Genomic DNA, 17,511 nt, shown 5'->3' with positions numbered 1-17,511 from the left:
TGAGATATTATTAGTCATTTATGATCATTGCCTCGGCCTGTTCTTTAAGGATTTCAAAATGATGTTATTTTAATTATATCATGTTTTTACTTACTAGCTAGAATCTCCTATAAAAGGAAATAATGATTCATGTACTGTTTGGTTACTCTGAGGTACAGATGATATAGGAAAAGAAGATAAATGCTTTGTTTTCTTTCTTTATTTCCCAGATATCAAAATAATGAAGTAGTTCTCTTGCATTCTCCAAAAGTGACCAGTGGTTTTGGTTTTCCTCTTTTATTAAGTTTCTTAAACTTTATTTTAGTTTAAACTTTATTATGAATTCATGAATTTGAATATATTTTAAATGTTTTTAAATCGATTTTGGCTCCTAGAACTCCCTAGTAAGTTTGCCTAATTTTTTTAGTGTCTTCACCCCATTTATTCAAATTTTCTCTTTTGTAGAATCGTCCACAGGCAAGTGCCTGGAAGAAGTTGGAGCTGTCACATGAGTATAAAAACAGAAACCAGTTACGGGAATATCAGTTGGAAGGGGTCAACTGGCTGCTCTTTAATTGGTATAACAGGTACAGAAAAGAGTAGGCCCATGAAATGTAGGCTTGGCCTGGAATTATTTTTATCTCTTTTCTGTTGAAATAGTTCCTTTTACGTATTTTTTAAAAAGATGTATCTTTTGACATGCTTTTCTTTTTCCATGATGAATCTTCAGGCAGAACTGTATCCTGGCTGATGAGATGGGACTGGGCAAAACTATCCAGTCCATTGCCTTCTTGCAGGAAGTTTATAATGTGGGCATCCATGGCCCCTTCCTGGTCATTGCCCCACTGTCCACAATTACTAACTGGGAGCGAGAATTCAATACATGGACAGAAATGAACACTATTGTATACCATGGCAGTCTGGCCAGCCGTCAGATGATTCAGCAATATGAAATGTACTGCAAAGATTCACGGGTGAGTTGTAGATCATGGGAATGTAATAGTTCAGAGAGAGTAGGCCAAGGTACCTGGTATTTTAGAGGCTTTTATATGAATAAAAGACTAGTATTAAGATTTTCTGAAGTGACTTAACGGCATTTTGTTTAGATTGCACAGGGAATTTTTTCTTTGACTTTTGTTCTTTTGATCCAGTGGACATTTTGATTCAGTGGAAGTTCTATTTATGAATACATGCATTTTAAATAGAATTTTATTGGCATTGAGTTTTCATCAAGAAGTATTGAGGTGATGAACTTAAGCTACTTCCTCTCTTTCTTTAAAGACTACTAAAATTTTTCATTCAGATTAGTTCTTTTGTTCTATACAAATTTAAAAATAAAAATTTGAATCATTCATCCTTTGTTAGTCACATTTGTGCTTTTAATTTTGTTAAACTGATTCAATTCTCCTGTTTTTAAAAAAAAATTTTTTTTGAGATTTTATTTATTTATTTGACAGAGATCACAAGTAGGCAGAGAGGCAGGCAGTGGCGGGGAGTGGGGGGGAAGCAGGCTCCCTGCTGAGCAGAGAACCCGATGTGGGACTTGATCCCAGGACTCTGAGATCATGATCTGAGCCGAAGGCAGAGGTTTAACCCACTGAGCCACCCAGTTACCCCTCTCCTGTCCATTTTTAGACAGTAACGGTATTACCTGTTTCACTTTCAGTCTTGTCTTGTATATCTCAACAGTGCCCAATATTTGTGGATTTCAGTGTTAACTACCAAAAGATCTAGATCTGAGATAAATGAACTAGGCACACAGCAGAGTCGAAAGTGTCCAGCTTTATACAGTGAGGTCTGTCATTTTCCCAAGAAACTGATAGCTTAAGGAAACATTGTGTCTTAGGTTCAGTGATTTGGCACTATTTATCAGGAAAATACATAGCAGCAGAGATCGGGGGTGGTGCTGTTTGTATTTCCTACTAAGCCTGCTTGAATATAGAAAAGAGAATGTGTAATGCAGAAGAGGTCCTCACTTAGAGGACATTAGGCCTTTTTTAACTTTATTGCCTTCGTGCTTAGGGGCGCCTCATCCCAGGCGCATACAAGTTTGATGCCCTGATCACCACTTTTGAGATGATTTTGTCAGACTGTCCTGAGCTTCGTGAGATTGAATGGCGTTGTGTCATTATTGATGAGGCCCATCGGCTAAAGAACCGTAATTGCAAGCTGCTTGATAGCCTCAAGCACATGGACCTGGTGAGTTCTTTATGTTGACTTATGGGTGGAAACACCTGGAATTAAAATAATCCTAATTCCCTGTGGAATTACTGTAACAAATTTAGCAGAGAAAAAACATTAGGATCTTACTATTGGGTGGTGGGTATGGCCTATGGGAATGGACACCTGAAAGTCATATAAAAGTCCTATAAACTTTAGAATTAGAAGATAGTTGTATGTTAGCAGTTCTTAATCAGGTGGAGAGGTGGGATACGATATTAGTTACCTAGTGCGACATAATGAATACCCTAAAACTTGGCTTAAAGCAACAACTGTTATTTTTTATGATTCTCTAGGTCAGCAACTTGGGCTGGGCACAGCTAGGCCATCCCTTTTATGGTCTTGCCTGTAGTCAGTAATGTGGCTCCTGCTGGCAGTTGGTGGGCTTCTGGGTCATCTACCATATGACCTGTCATCCTCCAGTAGGCCAGACTTTGCTTCTTGACATGGTGGAGTCAGGGTAGTATCCAGAAAGGGCAAAGGCAGAAGTTGCAAGGCCTTTGAGGTATATGCTCTGAAACTCACACAATATCACTTCTGCTACATTCTCTTTGTCAGAGCAAGCCACAAGGCAAGCCCAGATTCAAGGGGTGAACCTTGATAGGAGGAACTACAAAGAATTAATGGCCATATTTAATCCAGCACAGGTACATTCCCTAGAGGGGGACATATTAGGATATCTGTGGGGAGTTGAGTGTGGAAAGGCCTATGTAATTGGAAAAAAAACCCATATGTTTGAATATTTCTTCATTTGCTTATAATCTTAATATTTAAATTCTTGTTAAATAATATCAAGGCTTTTGTTTTTTGTCTTTGTTTTTGTTTTTAATGTTTTGTGTTTATCAGAAGAGGGAGCAAGTGAAAGAAAAGATAGTAATCTGGTCCATTCCCATAATTTTATAGATAATGAAATTAAAACTAAAGTTTTATACCTAAGAGAAAACCCCAGAAGTCCTTTATATTTTTGAGTTTTACCATATTTTTGTTTTCTCCATTTCTAGGAACACAAAGTGCTACTCACAGGAACGCCATTGCAAAATACTGTGGAGGAACTGTTCAGCTTGCTTCATTTCTTGGAACCTTCACAGTTTCCTTCAGAATCAGAGTTCCTCAAGGATTTTGGGGATCTCAAGACAGAGGAGCAGGTAGGAAGTCTATCTGGACAAGAAAGGTAATGTTTGTACTAGGCACACCTTTGTTGCCATGGACCTCTCTGAACTCCTTATAACCTTGTGCCTACATCATTGGTGACATTGTACGAGATCCACATTTTTCAGATAATGGAAAGCTCTCATTGTATTCCGTCATGTTTCCATGTAATGTGGGAATGTTTGTCTAATAGTTTTTATTTATTTTCTCTCCTGTATTGGCACAGGTTCAAAAGCTACAGGCCATTCTCAAGCCAATGATGCTCAGAAGACTCAAAGAGGATGTCGAAAAGAATCTGGCACCCAAACAGGAAACTATCATAGAAGTAGAGTTGACCAACATCCAGAAGAAATATTACCGGGCTATTCTGGAGAAGAATTTTTCCTTCCTTTCCAAAGGGGCAGGTCATACAAACATGCCTAATCTACTCAATACAATGATGGAGTTGCGCAAATGCTGCAACCACCCGTATCTCATCAATGGTGAGAGAGTTCTGGACAATACCTACATTTCTATATCACATGCATTTACTTGCAAATAATATCCCTGAAGAACAGTGGATATGTTGACTGATTTGGGAGGGAAGGGGATTCTTCTTATAAAACAATTTTTTTTAAGACTTTAAGATTTTTTTTTTAAAGATTTGAGAGAGAGAGAGAGAGAGCACACCTGTGCTGGGGAGAGGGAGAGTAGTAGACTTCCCGCTGAGTGAAGAGCCTGATGTGTGGCTCAGTGTTATGACCCTGCTGCAGTCATGACCTGAGCCAAAATCAAGAGTTGGGCACTTCCAAACAATTCTTATGTGGAATCTTTTTCTCTAGTCCTTCCCCCTTGATCCTGCATAATCTATGGGATTTGCTGTGTAGAATGTCATGAGCAAGAACAAAGTCATTCTGTGTTCTGGATAAATGTCTTCATCGGTACTCCATTTTGTAGTTCCTGTTTTGGATGCCAGTAGGGTGATGATAGTTGTTTGCATGTACTATCCTAGTCCTCGTTGTTATAGATGTTTTATCCAATTACAATCTTAAGTCTAACTTGTTTGCAGTATTTTGTATAACGCAGTCGAAGATGATTTAGGATTTTTTGGGTGCTGAAATTCTCTGTGAGGAAAATGTTTATTTCAAGTCAGATTACTTTTCTTTGCTTCCCATCTCACCATCAAGTTTGATTTTTCTTTTGGTAGGTGCAGAAGAAAAAATCCTAACAGAATTTCGAGAAGCTTGCCATATTATACCTCATGACTTCCACTTGCAGGCCATGGTTCGTTCAGCTGGCAAATTGGTTCTTATTGACAAGTTACTTCCAAAACTTAAAGCTGGTGGCCATAAGGTTTTGATCTTCTCCCAGATGGTACGCTGCCTAGATATCCTAGAGGATTATCTAATCCAGAGGAGGTGAGAAAAGTGTCATCCCTTGCCTTGTGTTTACTGTACCTTCATAAAACTGTAGAGTAGGAGGGTCTAGGTTTAATTAAAGTTGGCCAGGACCAGGATAAAAGGAGTACTTAATATTCTCAACTTTCTGTTTAGGTCTTTGGTCAGCTAAAGAGATGGAATTACTGATATTGATCCTAATTTGCTTTTTCGGTTTCTTTTTCTGCTTAACTAAGTTAGTTAAATTTTTTTCTGTAACTGCCATACAGGTACCTATACGAGCGTATTGATGGGCGAGTCAGAGGTAACCTTCGACAGGCAGCTATTGACCGCTTCAGCAAGCCTGACTCGGACCGCTTTGTCTTCTTGCTGTGTACCCGGGCTGGTGGACTTGGTATTAATCTCACAGCTGCTGATACCTGTATTATCTTTGATTCAGATTGGAATCCACAAAATGACCTGCAGGTAGAGGAAATCTTTGTCTTAAGGGCTAACTACCTAAAGTAAGTGGTTTTGCAACAGGATCAGGATCTGTTAGACTTGTACATCAAAGAGTATGGAATTGTTTCTTTAGTTTAAGGGTGGCAGTCTCCATGAGAGGTCAGCAAATTTTTTCCATAAAGGGACAGATAGTAGATCTTTTGGGCTTTGGGAACCATACGATTTTTGTTGTAACTATTCATCTCTACTCTTGGAGTACAAAAGCAGCCATAGACCAAATATAGATGAGTGGGTGGGGTTAAATATCACCAAATGCACAGTGGCTGTGCAGCCTATAGCTTACAGACCCCTGGTGTACTTGGTGGGACAATAATTTCATCTTAAAATTGACTTTTGGTTTTGAGTTGATCTCATGTCTTCTTTGTAGATATGAATTGGTATTTTGAATCACAGGTCTCTTGCTGCCACTGCTCCCCGCCCCAATTTTATGTCATCTTTGCCCTTTCTTTCCATTTCTTTTTAAACAGGCCCAGGCACGATGTCATCGAATTGGGCAGAGCAAAGCTGTGAAGGTGTACCGTCTCATCACTCGTAATTCTTATGAGAGAGAGATGTTTGATAAGGCTAGCCTCAAGTTGGGATTGGATAAGGCTGTGCTTCAGTCCATGAGTGGTCGAGATGGCAACATAACTGGAGTGAGTCCTCTTTATCTATAGATATGTTTGTAGCTGGTCATAGTGATAGAGGGAGAGAAAGCTGGTTTTTGCACAGGAATATGACCACCTTCTTTGGATTTCTTAAAACATAATGAACTAAGTTATTATATGGTTAGATAGTATTCTCTTGTTAGCTTTTTCATTTTTCTATTGGATTTTGCAGATCCAGCAGTTCTCCAAGAAAGAGATTGAAGATCTCTTACGAAAGGGGGCATATGCAGCCATAATGGAAGAAGATGATGAGGGCTCCAAGTTTTGTGAAGAAGACATTGACCAGATCTTGTTAAGACGAACCACAACTATCACCATTGAGTCTGAAGGAAAGGGTTCAACCTTTGCCAAGGTATGTTCTGTCTGTGCCAAATTAAGGAAAAGGGGGTAGAGACTGCAGTCTCCTAGCATTTAAATTATTTTTTTCTTAAGGATTTTATTTATTTGACAGAGAGAGAGACAGCCAGAAATGGAACACAAGTAGCGGGAGTGGGAGAGGGAGAAGCCAGCTTCCCACAGAGCAGCGAACCCCACACAGGGCTCGATCCCAGGACCCTGGGATTATGACCTGAGCCGAAGGCAGATGCTTAACAACTGAGCCTCCCAGGCGCCCCTAGAATTGAGATATATTTTTAAAATATAGTTAATGGTTTCCCACTGCTCAGAAAAATGTTGTCGTTAACTTTACTTTGTTCCTTTGTTCTCACTAGGCAAGCTTTGTTGCTTCTGAAAATAGGACTGATATTTCTCTGGATGACCCCAACTTTTGGCAGAAGTGGGCCAAAAAGGCTGACTTGGACATGGATCTACTTAATAGCAAGGTAGGCTTCCTTTTCTATTAGGGAGGAAGTATTATAGAAGACACATTACTTTCAGGAGACTTTGTAGCAGCTCTGATTCTTTGATGATGACCTTGGATTATGATGGTATATTGTATATAAGAGCCATTGTAAAAACTTCCTGTTTAGGAAGCCCCAGAAAACTGCTTGGATATCTACCACTTAACTTCATTTCTGAGTCATATATTTTGCCTGTCCTAAAAAAATCTCTCTTAGAGTATTTACAAATGTTATATACAAGGCTATTTCAGTCCATAATTGTGTTAATTCCTTTCCCATGGCCTTGTCATGAAGAGAGTTACTCTTCTCCTTCTGTTCTCTGTGTAGAATAATTTGGTGATTGACACACCTAGAGTACGAAAACAGACCCGCCACTTCAGCACTCTGAAAGATGATGACCTAGTGGAATTCTCTGATTTGGAAAGTGAAGATGACGAGCGTCCACGCTCTCGCCGACATGACCGTCATCATACCTATGGGCGCACTGACTGCTTTCGGGTAGAAAAGCACCTATTGGTGTATGGGTAAGAACCACCTTGCCATTAGAGGTAGTGTATTTCCATCTTGATGGACACGCTATTTGCCTTTCAAATTGGAGGCTGTGACCAAAGAGGGAATAATGGGAAAAGCTTTATTCTGTTACCATGTTTGTCCCCAGATGTTTTTGTCTCCTACCTTTTGGGAGTCCCCAGGAAAATATTCTTAAAGTTTTCTGTTTTTCTAGTTGGGGACGATGGAGAGATATTTTGTCTCATGGACGTTTCAAGCGACGTATGACTGAACGAGATGTGGAGACAATTTGCCGGGCCATCCTTGTATACTGTCTTTTGCACTATCGTGGGGATGAAAATATCAAAGGCTTCATTTGGGACTTGATTAGCCCTGCCGAAAATGGCAAGACAAAAGAATTGCAGAATCATTCAGGTAATTATCAACTCTTTACTTTTCAGATTTCTATTGGTTACCTAATCTTTTTCAGGTCCAAGGGTTTTTCTCAATCCAAGTCTTCAATTTCTCCCCTTTCCCAGGTCTGTCTATCCCTGTGCCCCGTGGACGCAAGGGGAAAAAAGTAAAATCACAAAGCACTTTTGATATCCATAAGGCAGATTGGATCCGGAAATATAATCCTGATACTCTGTTCCAAGATGAGAGTTATAAGAAGCATTTAAAACATCAGTGTAACAAGTAAGGATAGAAACTAACAAAGACCAAAGCATTTTCCACCTCAGAGTTTCTGCATTATTACTGAGCCAGCTTTTCTTCCTCCCTTTTAGGGTGCTATTGCGTGTACGAATGCTGTATTATCTGAGGCAGGAGGTTATTGGAGACCAGGCAGAGAAGGTGTTAGGGGGTGCCATTGCCAGGTACAGTTATGCTGTATTTTTCTTTATGTATTTCTCTTTATGCCCTGCCTTATTCCAGAAAAGATTGGTTTACTTTTTTCAGTCTGTACTATCTTTGGAATAACTGGTAATTAAGATCTGTGTATCAGGTCTTTGATCCTATGCTTGATACCCGTGGAAGGAATTTGGTAGATCCAGGAGCATTTTAAATTACTGGATAAAAGAAGATACCTCTAATAATCTTTCCAAGGATTGTCATTTTAATTCCCTTCATTGCTTTGCTGTTTCTGCTCTTTTATACCTTTAGTGAGATTGACATATGGTTCCCAGTAGTGGATCAGCTGGAGGTTCCAACAACATGGTGGGACAGTGAAGCTGACAAGTCTCTGCTCATTGGAGTCTTTAAGCATGGTGGGTACCTTTCCTTAGCTTATTCCTTTCCTATTGTGGACTGATTTCCACAGATGGAACACGTAGCAAAACGCTCATGGCCAATAACTTGAGTTCTCTGATTGATCTTTAATAAAATTATGTTTGAATAGGAAACTAGTTCTTAAATATCCACAGCAAAGCAATTAGTTCCTATAAATAGATGTTTAGAAAGGCCAGATGGATAGTTAAATCCTAAGGTGGGGTGTTTCCCATCTGTTCTCTAACCTGTATTAACAGTCTGTATGTTATGCATCTCAGTTAAGGTTTCACAAATCAGGGGAGGTAATACATGCCCACTCTTATTAATAATAACCATGCTTAATTTGTGTGAAAGTGTTCTATTTATGTAGCATACTGTTTGTCTAAATATTCAACATGGATTCTGATGGAAGTGTGAACTACAGTGAAATAAAAAATAAAGTACAAAAAGCGGGAGTACTCCCTTTTCAGTCTAGCTTAATAACAAATCCTAGGTATTAAAAGCAGGGAGTGCTAACCAACTTCCAGCTCAGTGATTTAGTGAATTTGAATATCATTTCTTTTTTAAGATACTTATTTATTTATTACTATAAAATAAAAATAATGGCACTTGAACCACATGTTTTCCTGAACTTTGATGGATAAGAAAAACTGAACATTTTCTAGTCTTAAATTTACTTTTGAGGGGCACCTGGGTCGCTCAGTTATTAAGTATCCGCCTTTGGCTTGGGTCATGATCTCGGGATCCTGGGATCAAACCCTGCATCAGGCTGTCCGCTCGGCAGGAAGCCTGCTTCTCCCTCTTCCATCCCCCTGCTTGTGTTCCCTCTCTTGCTATATCTCTGTCAAATAAATAAAATTGTAGAAAAAAATTTACTTTTGAGACAAGGAGGTTTAGAAGAGTCCACACATCCTGAATTGTGTTCATTCACTCATTCATTCATTCAGTATTCATCACATAGTCATTGCCTGTTTGTTTGCAGGTGTTTCTTATCCTTTATTTGAAAATACGTGGCTTGGCCCTAAATTATTTTACTTTTTTCATTTGCCAAACTGTGTAGTATGAATGATAACAGAAGAATTACTGGTTAAATGGCTATCTAAATCTGCCACCATTCTATAAATATTCTGATCAAATTCCTATCTTTCACAACTAGTGATAAAACTTTGTAATTGCTATAGAACTATTCAATATAGTAATAAAACCCATCAGCTGTCCAGGTTAATATTTTGTATTATGAGTACAGTAGCTCATATATTTGAATTATTCCAGCACACTTTAGGCAAAGTTAATCTTTTCTTTGGCTTATGGTCTTTTTTTTTTTTTAGGCTATGAGAAATACAATACTATGAGGGCGGACCCAGCCTTATGCTTCTTGGAAAAGGCTGGTCGACCAGATGACAAAGCCATTGCAGCAGAACACCGAGTGCTGGATAATTTCTCTGACATAGTAGAAGGGTAAGCATTGGTGTTTAGTTTTCTTGATGTTCTGAGTCTACCCTTTGAAGGCTCTTAGTCACTTATACATAGAGATAACATAATTCTTGACTAAACCCATCGGTATTCTTAATGATGGTTATACTCATTAATGATAGGTTATTAACAAAGAATGGGACCAGCGGAAAGGACTCCATTAACTAGGCTAAAACAACACATTTGCCAAAGATGCAACCAAGGGTGAAAATGAATGTTACTCCCAAATGGCTTATTTGATATTCTGTTCAGTTTTTTTTGTTGTTGGTTTTTTTGGGCAATATTTATCTGTACAGCCACAGTAGCTGAAAGGACAACTAACTGGTTGTCTTGAAAGATAATAGCCATGCACTCTCCTGTGTCACTTACGTGGTAGAGCCTCAGGATATTTTAGCCCTGGTTTATCATCTTCCAATGGTGGCGGACACATAATAGGTATATATTCTGTATGGATACATGCCTCAATGATGAGTTGCCATGCTAATACTGAGTCACCAAGTAGGGCAGTGTTGCCTTAGCTTGGGTGCCAGTGAGTTTAACAAAACTTCTCATGTGGAGACCTGAGGGGCATGTGAAATATTTGGCTTAGTTCATGAATACCCATGCACTCTGCAGTTGAGAGATTTCTCTTTGATTATCTAGTCTTGGTTTGCTTAGTGCAGGACCCTCAAAGGAAACTGGTTCGGTTATTCATCACAAATCATTATGTCACTCTTCTACTCAGTAGAACAAAATAAAACAAGCAAACATGAACTATTCAAATGTAACAATAATAGTAAATAGGAAAGAGGAGAAGAAAAGGTAAACTATGAAAAGAAAGGAAGGATTCTGGCCAAGGTATTCATTTCAGATTCAACCAGTTTAGAATGGCACTTTGTCAGTTTCTTCTCATTCTTCGTCTTATTGGATGCTCTACCTAACTTTACTCGGAGCTTAGCACCTGGCTTGCCATTCCTTTGAGCATGAAGGAAAATTGTGGTTCCATCCTGGATTGTATGTTTGGCCACGTCTTCATCCTAAATTCTTCTTAGTGAAAGAAGATACATTCTTGGTTTTTTTTTTTTTTTTTCATGCCTTTGGATAATTTTAGGGTTGACTTTGATAAGGATTGCGAAGATCCTGAATATAAACCACTCCAGGGTCCCCCGAAGGACCAAGATGATGAGGTGAGGAATTCTCATTTGAGTGTAGCTTTGCTCTATTACTCAATAGTTAAGTATTCTTTTATTCCCTGGATTCTGAAGTATACTGATTAATTTATAATATAAGACGGAAAGTAACTACTATTTGAGAATATAAAGTATTCATGGAAAGGATTGTTAACACCAGCTGGGGGAGACCAGGGATGGCTTTGTGGAGGAGGTGGGATCAAGCTGGATGTTGAAGTACATTATTTGACTGCTAAATTCCCGAGCCCCTTTATTTTTAAGCCATTAACAGCAAACTGATTTTTCAGGTTCTACTTTCTTACTACTTTAGTTGGTTGCTTCCATTTTTTTGTGAGGGTTCATTAGACGTTTTTGTTAATCCCTTTGGTGCCATAGAAGGACACACATAAGAAAGTGATTTCAGAGTGCCAACTTCCCCCCCTTTCCCTCCCCCCTCCATCCTGTGGGGTGGATCTCCTTCTCTAGGGTGATCCCTTGATGATGATGGATGAGGAGATCTCAGTGATTGATGGAGACGAAGGTAAACTTCTAGGTCAACTAGTACAATTTTGTGTGGGGTGGTGGTTTGGGGAATTATTAACTGAATTCTGTCCTATCCTGGGATTTCTAAGAGCTTTGCTTTGGGCTGGGTTGAAATACTGGTGTTATCTCTCCTGCCTTTTTTGTACTTCCTATTCATTCTGCTTTGCTTCCCACAGCCCAGGTGACCCAGCAGCCAGGCCATCTCTTCTGGCCTCCAGGCTCTGCTCTGACAGCTAGGCTTCGGCGCCTAGTAACAGCTTATCAACGCAGCTACAAGAGAGAACAGATGAAGATAGAGGCTGCAGAACGAGGGGACCGGAGACGGCGGCGTTGTGAGGCAGCCTTCAAGCTAAAAGAAATTGCACGGCGGGAGAAACAGCAACGGTAAAGTATGACTGGGAATTTGGGCTGAGCTTTAGGCTTGCCTTTCGCTATGGGTCCTATATTGAAAAGCATCTTAGGAAGGCTTTATTTGGACTTCCCTACTGAGGGAACATCTTTTTTGCCTTTAATTGTTACTCCTCTGCAACAAAAAAACCACAGCTCCTTGGAAGGTCTCTTACATGGCCATTCTCATTGATCTAATTGCCCACGTATTTTTTCCCTTAGCTGGCTACTCTTAAAATCTTACATATTATGGAGTACCTCTTAACTATCTCTTCTGCTGTTTTCTGGGTTGTTTTTGGTTTTGTTTTGTGTTTTTTTTTTTTTTGCCCCATCTTTCAATTTTTTGTTTATTCAGGTATTCTTATTCACAGTAAGAAGTAACCAAGTTTCCCTGTGTTTTTCTGCTCTCTGCTGCCTGACTCCTCTTCCCTTTAGATGGACAAGGCGTGAACAAACTGATTTCTATCGAGTAGTGTCTACCTTTGGTGTGGAGTATGACCCCGATACCATGCAGTTCCATTGGGATCGCTTCCGTACATTTGCCCGACTGGACAAAAAAACAGACGAAAGCCTTACGAAGTACTTCCATGGTTTTGTGGCCATGTGTCGCCAAGTGTGCCGCCTTCCCCCAGCAGCTGGAGATGGTAAGCAAGACTAGAGAGTCTTGGGTGAATGGGGATGGATGGCAACAGAACTAACGTGGTTCATTTCTCCTCCCTCCCCTATCTCTTACAGAGCCCCCGGACCCTAATCTGTTCATTGAGCCCATCACTGAGGAGAGGGCCTCACGGACTCTCTACCGTATTGAATTGCTTCGGCGCTTACGGGAACAAGTTTTATGCCATCCCCTTCTGGAAGATCGGCTGGCATTATGTCAGCCTCCAGGTCCTGAATTGCCCAAATGGTGGGAGCCTGTTCGGCACGATGGGGAGCTTCTACGAGGGGCAGCCCGCCATGGGGTGAGCCAAACAGACTGCAACATCATGCAGGACCCAGACTTCTCTTTTCTGGCTGCCCGTATGAATTACATGCAGAACCATCAGGCAGGAGCACCAGCTCCATCCCTGTCACGCTGCTCTACACCACTGCTCCACCAGCAGTATACCTCGCGCACTGCCTCACCACTGCCCCTGCGTCCAGATGCTCCTGTTGAAAAGCCACCCGAGGAGACAGCTGCCCAGGTCCCCAGTCTGGAGAGTCTAACTTTAAAACTAGAGCATGAGGTGGTGGCCAGGAGCCGACCAACCCCACAAGACTATGAGATGCGAGTAGCCCCCTCTGATACCACCCCTTTGGTTTCCCGGAATGTTCCACCAGTCAAACTGGAGGATGAGGATGATTCAGACTCTGAACTGGACTTGAGCAAGCTGTCACCATCATCCTCTTCTTCCTCATCCTCATCCAGCTCCAGCTCCAGCACTGATGAGAGTGAGGACGAGAAGGAAGAAAAGCTAAGTGAGTGCATGTGACAGGCTACTGGCCCTTTTCCCTATTTCCCACCCTCCCACCCCCCTCACCCAGCTCTTTCCCTTGTTTTCTAAATGCATCCTGTGGGAGAGATTTGGATTTCGATTTGATAGAACACCAAAATAGATCTGTTATTCTTTGGGCCTTTATTTAAAGTCCACATAGTAACTTTATTCGTCCGCCTTTGCTCACATTCTGTATGGTCTCTAGCTGCTGACCGGTCCCGCTCAAAGCTCTATGATGAAGAGAGTCTTCTGTCTCTCACTATGTCCCAAGATGGATTCCCAAATGAAGATGGAGAACAAATGACCCCTGAGCTGCTGCTGCTACAAGAAAGACAAAGAGCTTCTGAGTGGCCCAAGGTAACAGCCTTGTTCCTGGACATATAGTCTGGCAATATACTGTAACAAAAACCAGGAACAGGAGACAGATTGTTCTGGTTTTCCTTAATTATATTTAGTGCAGCACGTTTTTTTCATGAAACTCTTCCTTGTTTGACTTAGGGATCTGATACTATTACTTCCCTCCTTCTGCCTTGTGATTTTTACCATCCTGCTAATGATGGTGCTGTTGTTTGTCACAGAATCACATAGCTGGTACCCAGGCCCTAAAACCAGTATTGATTTCTTTTCTACCCACTTAGGATCGTGTGCTTATAAACCGTATTGACCTCGTCTGCCAGGCTGTACTCTCAGGGAAGTGGCCTTCTAGCCGCCGGAGCCAGGAAATGGTAACAGGAGGAATTTTGGGGCCAAGCAACCACTTGCTAGATAGTCCCTCATTGACTCCAGGAGAATATGGTGACTCTCCAGTTCCCACACCACGAAGTAGCAGCGCAGCTTCCATGGCAGAGGAGGAAGTGTCCGCAGTCACCACAGCAGCAGCTCAGTTCACGAAACTTCGCAGAGGCATGGATGAAAAGGAGTTTACAGTTCAGATTAAAGATGTAAGCTCAGCATTTAGGCACTGGGAAATGGGGAAGGAGACTGGAGTTTTGCAGACTGCTTCACTAAGGGGATATTAAACTTGTTTGGTTAGTTAACTTTAAAAATGAAAAGGGAGTTGGGGTGCCTAGCTGGCTTAGTCAGTTGAGCATGCACTCTTTTTTTTTTTTGAAGATTTTATTTATTTGACACAGATCCCAATTAGGCAGAGAGGCAGGCGGGGGGGGGGGCGGGCGGCAGGAAGCAGGCTCCCCGCTGAGCAGAGAGCTTGATGTGGGGCTCCATCCCAGGATCCTGGGATCATGACCTGAGCTGAAGGCAGAGGCTTAACCCACTGAGCCACCCAGGCACCCCAGAGCATGCAACTCTTGATCTTGGGGTTTTAAGTTTGAACCCCCTGTTTGTGTAGAGGTGACTTAAAATTAAATAAATAAACTTAATAAAGTAAGTAAGCAAAAATAGAAAGGAGAGGGGAGAAAAATTAGAGTTCACAAAGCTCCTTTGAGGAAAAGTCATTGCAGTAAAGGAATGGATCTTGTATTTCCTAAGGACTAGATTAAAAGAACCTATATTTTTGAAAAATTTAATTGATACAAAACTTCTTTTGGGTGGCTTGATTCTAGATCCTAGAAACCTAGTTTTAAAGATTGAAATCAAATTGTGGGAAAGCTGTTAAAAATGACACCTAGGTATTATGGACCTTACAAAGTTAATAATGTTATTCTTAGTGAAGTTAAATTAGTGTTATTATTTAATAATGGGAAATTTCATTTATTTTTCCTGATCATCTTCCACATTGAAACCCTATTAGCTGGTCCTTAAGTATTCAACAAGAAAATTTTCTTTCCTTCCTTCCTTTCTTTTTCTTTCTTTCTTTCTTGTAGGCTCCACACCCTGCGTGGAGCCCAAAAATGGGACTTGATCTCACAACCCTGAGATGAAGAACTAATCTGAGATCAAGAGTTGGACCTTTAGACTTTTAACTGAGCTACACAGTCACCCCCAAGAAAAATTTCTTAAACTAGTATGTGATAGGAATTATCAGGATTTTGCCCCTGTGATGAGTTGCCATGCTAATAATGAGACACCAGGTATGGGGTGTTGTTGAGATAAATTCTTCCCTAATGTCTGTCTACCTGAGGAGCACTAGGTCAAGAAACAAAATCTTTCTGTGGAAAAAGTATATCCGTTTAGATACATTTTTAATTTCTACCCTTAAGTCAGATGGCCTTCCTTCTCATCATTGAGCCAGAGGATGACCCTTACCCTAAGATCCCCAAAGCTTAATATTTACTTTAAAAACATGTGCCATATGACATCTTGGGTGGGTGGTTTGTCTTCTTAGGAGGAAGGATTGAAGTTAACATTCCAGAAGCACAAGTTGATGGCTAATGGAGTAATGGGAGATGGACATCCTCTGTTTCATAAGAAGAAGGGAAACAGAAAGAAGCTAGTTGAGGTGAGTGGGAGAGAGTCTTTAACATGATGATTAGGTTTTTTATTCTCACTAATTGATGAAGGCAGTTGGGATTAAGGGACTAGAAGATACTAGAATTACTTTATGGCTACCATTGGCTCTGCTCCCCCTCCCTCCTTGCCCCACAAAAGAGTATGTGCTCATGGGGGTGGATTCTGGGTTTGCAGCTGGAGGTGGAGTGCATGGAAGAGCCTAATCACCTTGATGTGGACCTGGAGACCCGGATCCCTGTCATCAATAAGGTGGATGGTACTTTGCTGGTGGGTGAGGATGCCCCTCGCCGGGCTGAACTGGAGATGTGGTTACAGGGTCATCCAGAGTTCGCTGTCGATCCCCGATTTCTAGCGGTGAGTGGCAGTTCCATCCAGCAAGATTTTAAAGTCATTCCCTTGGTATTTAAGCTGCGTGAGGGCAGAAGCATGCCATAGTATGTCATTTTTTTCTGCGTCTGTCAAATACTATAATACTCAGTCTTCCTAACTCACAGAGTTGTATGAGGATCAAAATAAAATAATGTTAAAGCACTTATTAAACTAAATACTAGGCAGATATTTATTATTGAACTATTATATAACCACCTAATTTTGGGGGGGAGAGGTCTGCTAATGGCAGTTTTCCAGTAGGACTAATCCTTTATTTATCCATGCAATAAGCATTTGTTGTCAAACTAAATATTAGTACCTTAATAATTACTCCGGGGAGATTTTTTTTCCTTTAGGATAACTAATATTTTCTATTTCAGTATATGGAGGATCGCAGAAAACAGAAGTGGCAGAGATGTAAAAAAAATAATAAGGCAGAATTGAACTGTTTGGGAATGGAACCAGTACAGACGGCTAACTCTAGGAATGGGAAAAAGGTGAGTGAGACTGAGGCATTACTGCTCTGTTCCCACATTAGATGTGACTGGAGAACTAATTTTGTGTTCTGTTACTTACCTTTGGACCAGTGTATGCAAAAATATACGTCAGTCCACCAGTCAGGAAACTAGAGTCATTTCTTACTGGTGTTTTTACAGTTCTTGGCATCATCGTATATAAAAGAGCATAAATTCTAAAAAGTAACTTTAGCACTTTAAGCATATTAAAACATAAAATTAGTAAGAAGTGTTGGAACAGTCAAAGCCTTCTCTGACTGGCTAAGGGATTTTTGGCAGATCCTTTAAATTTCTCAGTTTGTACATCTTGAAAAGCTGAAGTTATAGGAGCAGATAATCTCTTAAAAGTTTTATGATGCTGTACATTTTAGAAGTGACGTGGGACATAACAAGGACTAGTCATAGTCCTAGCGTTTCCCAACGTGGGGAAAGTTGAGAATCACTGATAATAACACCAGTAATGGAAAAAGGACAGGGAAACATGTTTTATAGTTTATAATAATAGCTTTGGTTATTCCATTATTTTCAACTGTACTTAGGCTTTTATCCCAGTTATAGGCCATTTGGTAGACAAGGTACCCATAATCCTTTGCACTAGAATCCGACTATAAAAGTTTCTCTTTGTTATGTTTGCCTTACTTTGGTCAATAGTTGTCTTTTTTAAACATACTAAATCAGGGTTTTGTAAGCAGTCATTTAAAATGATTAGCATTTATGGGGCACCTGGGT

The 17,511-nt window shown here is 40.5% G+C and overlaps 1 protein-coding gene across 9 annotated transcripts in view; it reads left to right on the top strand.

The window, feature by feature from the left end:
• CHD8 (chromodomain helicase DNA binding protein 8) overlaps positions 1–17,511 on the top strand; it is a 62,389-nt gene that overhangs the window by 41,676 nt on the left and 3,202 nt on the right. For 5 of the 9 annotated variants that reach the window (XM_082736887.1, XM_082736888.1, XM_082736892.1 and 2 more), the window contains 26 exons: positions 445–566; positions 710–953; positions 2,002–2,178; positions 3,201–3,344; positions 3,575–3,830; positions 4,535–4,745; positions 4,994–5,189; positions 5,693–5,860; positions 6,045–6,224; positions 6,583–6,693; positions 7,039–7,235; positions 7,436–7,635; positions 7,740–7,896; positions 7,986–8,075; positions 8,362–8,465; positions 9,795–9,924; positions 11,030–11,105; positions 11,574–11,628; positions 11,807–12,014; positions 12,453–12,661; positions 12,753–13,472; positions 13,695–13,846; positions 14,128–14,430; positions 15,774–15,887; positions 16,073–16,252; positions 16,648–16,764. In XM_082736887.1, coding sequence (XP_082593013.1) covers positions 445–566; positions 710–953; positions 2,002–2,178; positions 3,201–3,344; positions 3,575–3,830; positions 4,535–4,745; positions 4,994–5,189; positions 5,693–5,860; positions 6,045–6,224; positions 6,583–6,693; positions 7,039–7,235; positions 7,436–7,635; positions 7,740–7,896; positions 7,986–8,075; positions 8,362–8,465; positions 9,795–9,924; positions 11,030–11,105; positions 11,574–11,628; positions 11,807–12,014; positions 12,453–12,661; positions 12,753–13,472; positions 13,695–13,846; positions 14,128–14,430; positions 15,774–15,887; positions 16,073–16,252; positions 16,648–16,764 — 4,821 coding nt within the window. Of the gene's footprint in view, positions 1–444; positions 567–709; positions 954–2,001; positions 2,179–3,200; positions 3,345–3,574; positions 3,831–4,534; positions 4,746–4,993; positions 5,190–5,692; positions 5,861–6,044; positions 6,225–6,582; positions 6,694–7,038; positions 7,236–7,435; positions 7,636–7,715; positions 7,897–7,985; positions 8,076–8,361; positions 8,466–9,794; positions 9,925–11,029; positions 11,106–11,573; positions 11,629–11,806; positions 12,015–12,452; positions 12,662–12,752; positions 13,473–13,694; positions 13,847–14,127; positions 14,431–15,773; positions 15,888–16,072; positions 16,253–16,647; positions 16,765–17,511 lie in introns of all 9 variants that reach the window. The other 4 variants (XM_082736885.1, XM_082736891.1, XM_082736890.1 and 1 more) reach the window with 1 other exon arrangement.

The sequence above is a fragment of the Mustela nivalis genome (assembly GCF_964662115.1).
Source record: "Mustela nivalis genome assembly, chromosome: 6".
NCBI classification, from domain to species: Eukaryota; Metazoa; Chordata; class Mammalia; order Carnivora; family Mustelidae; genus Mustela; species Mustela nivalis.
This window is presented reverse-complemented; position numbering and strand designations above follow the sequence as displayed.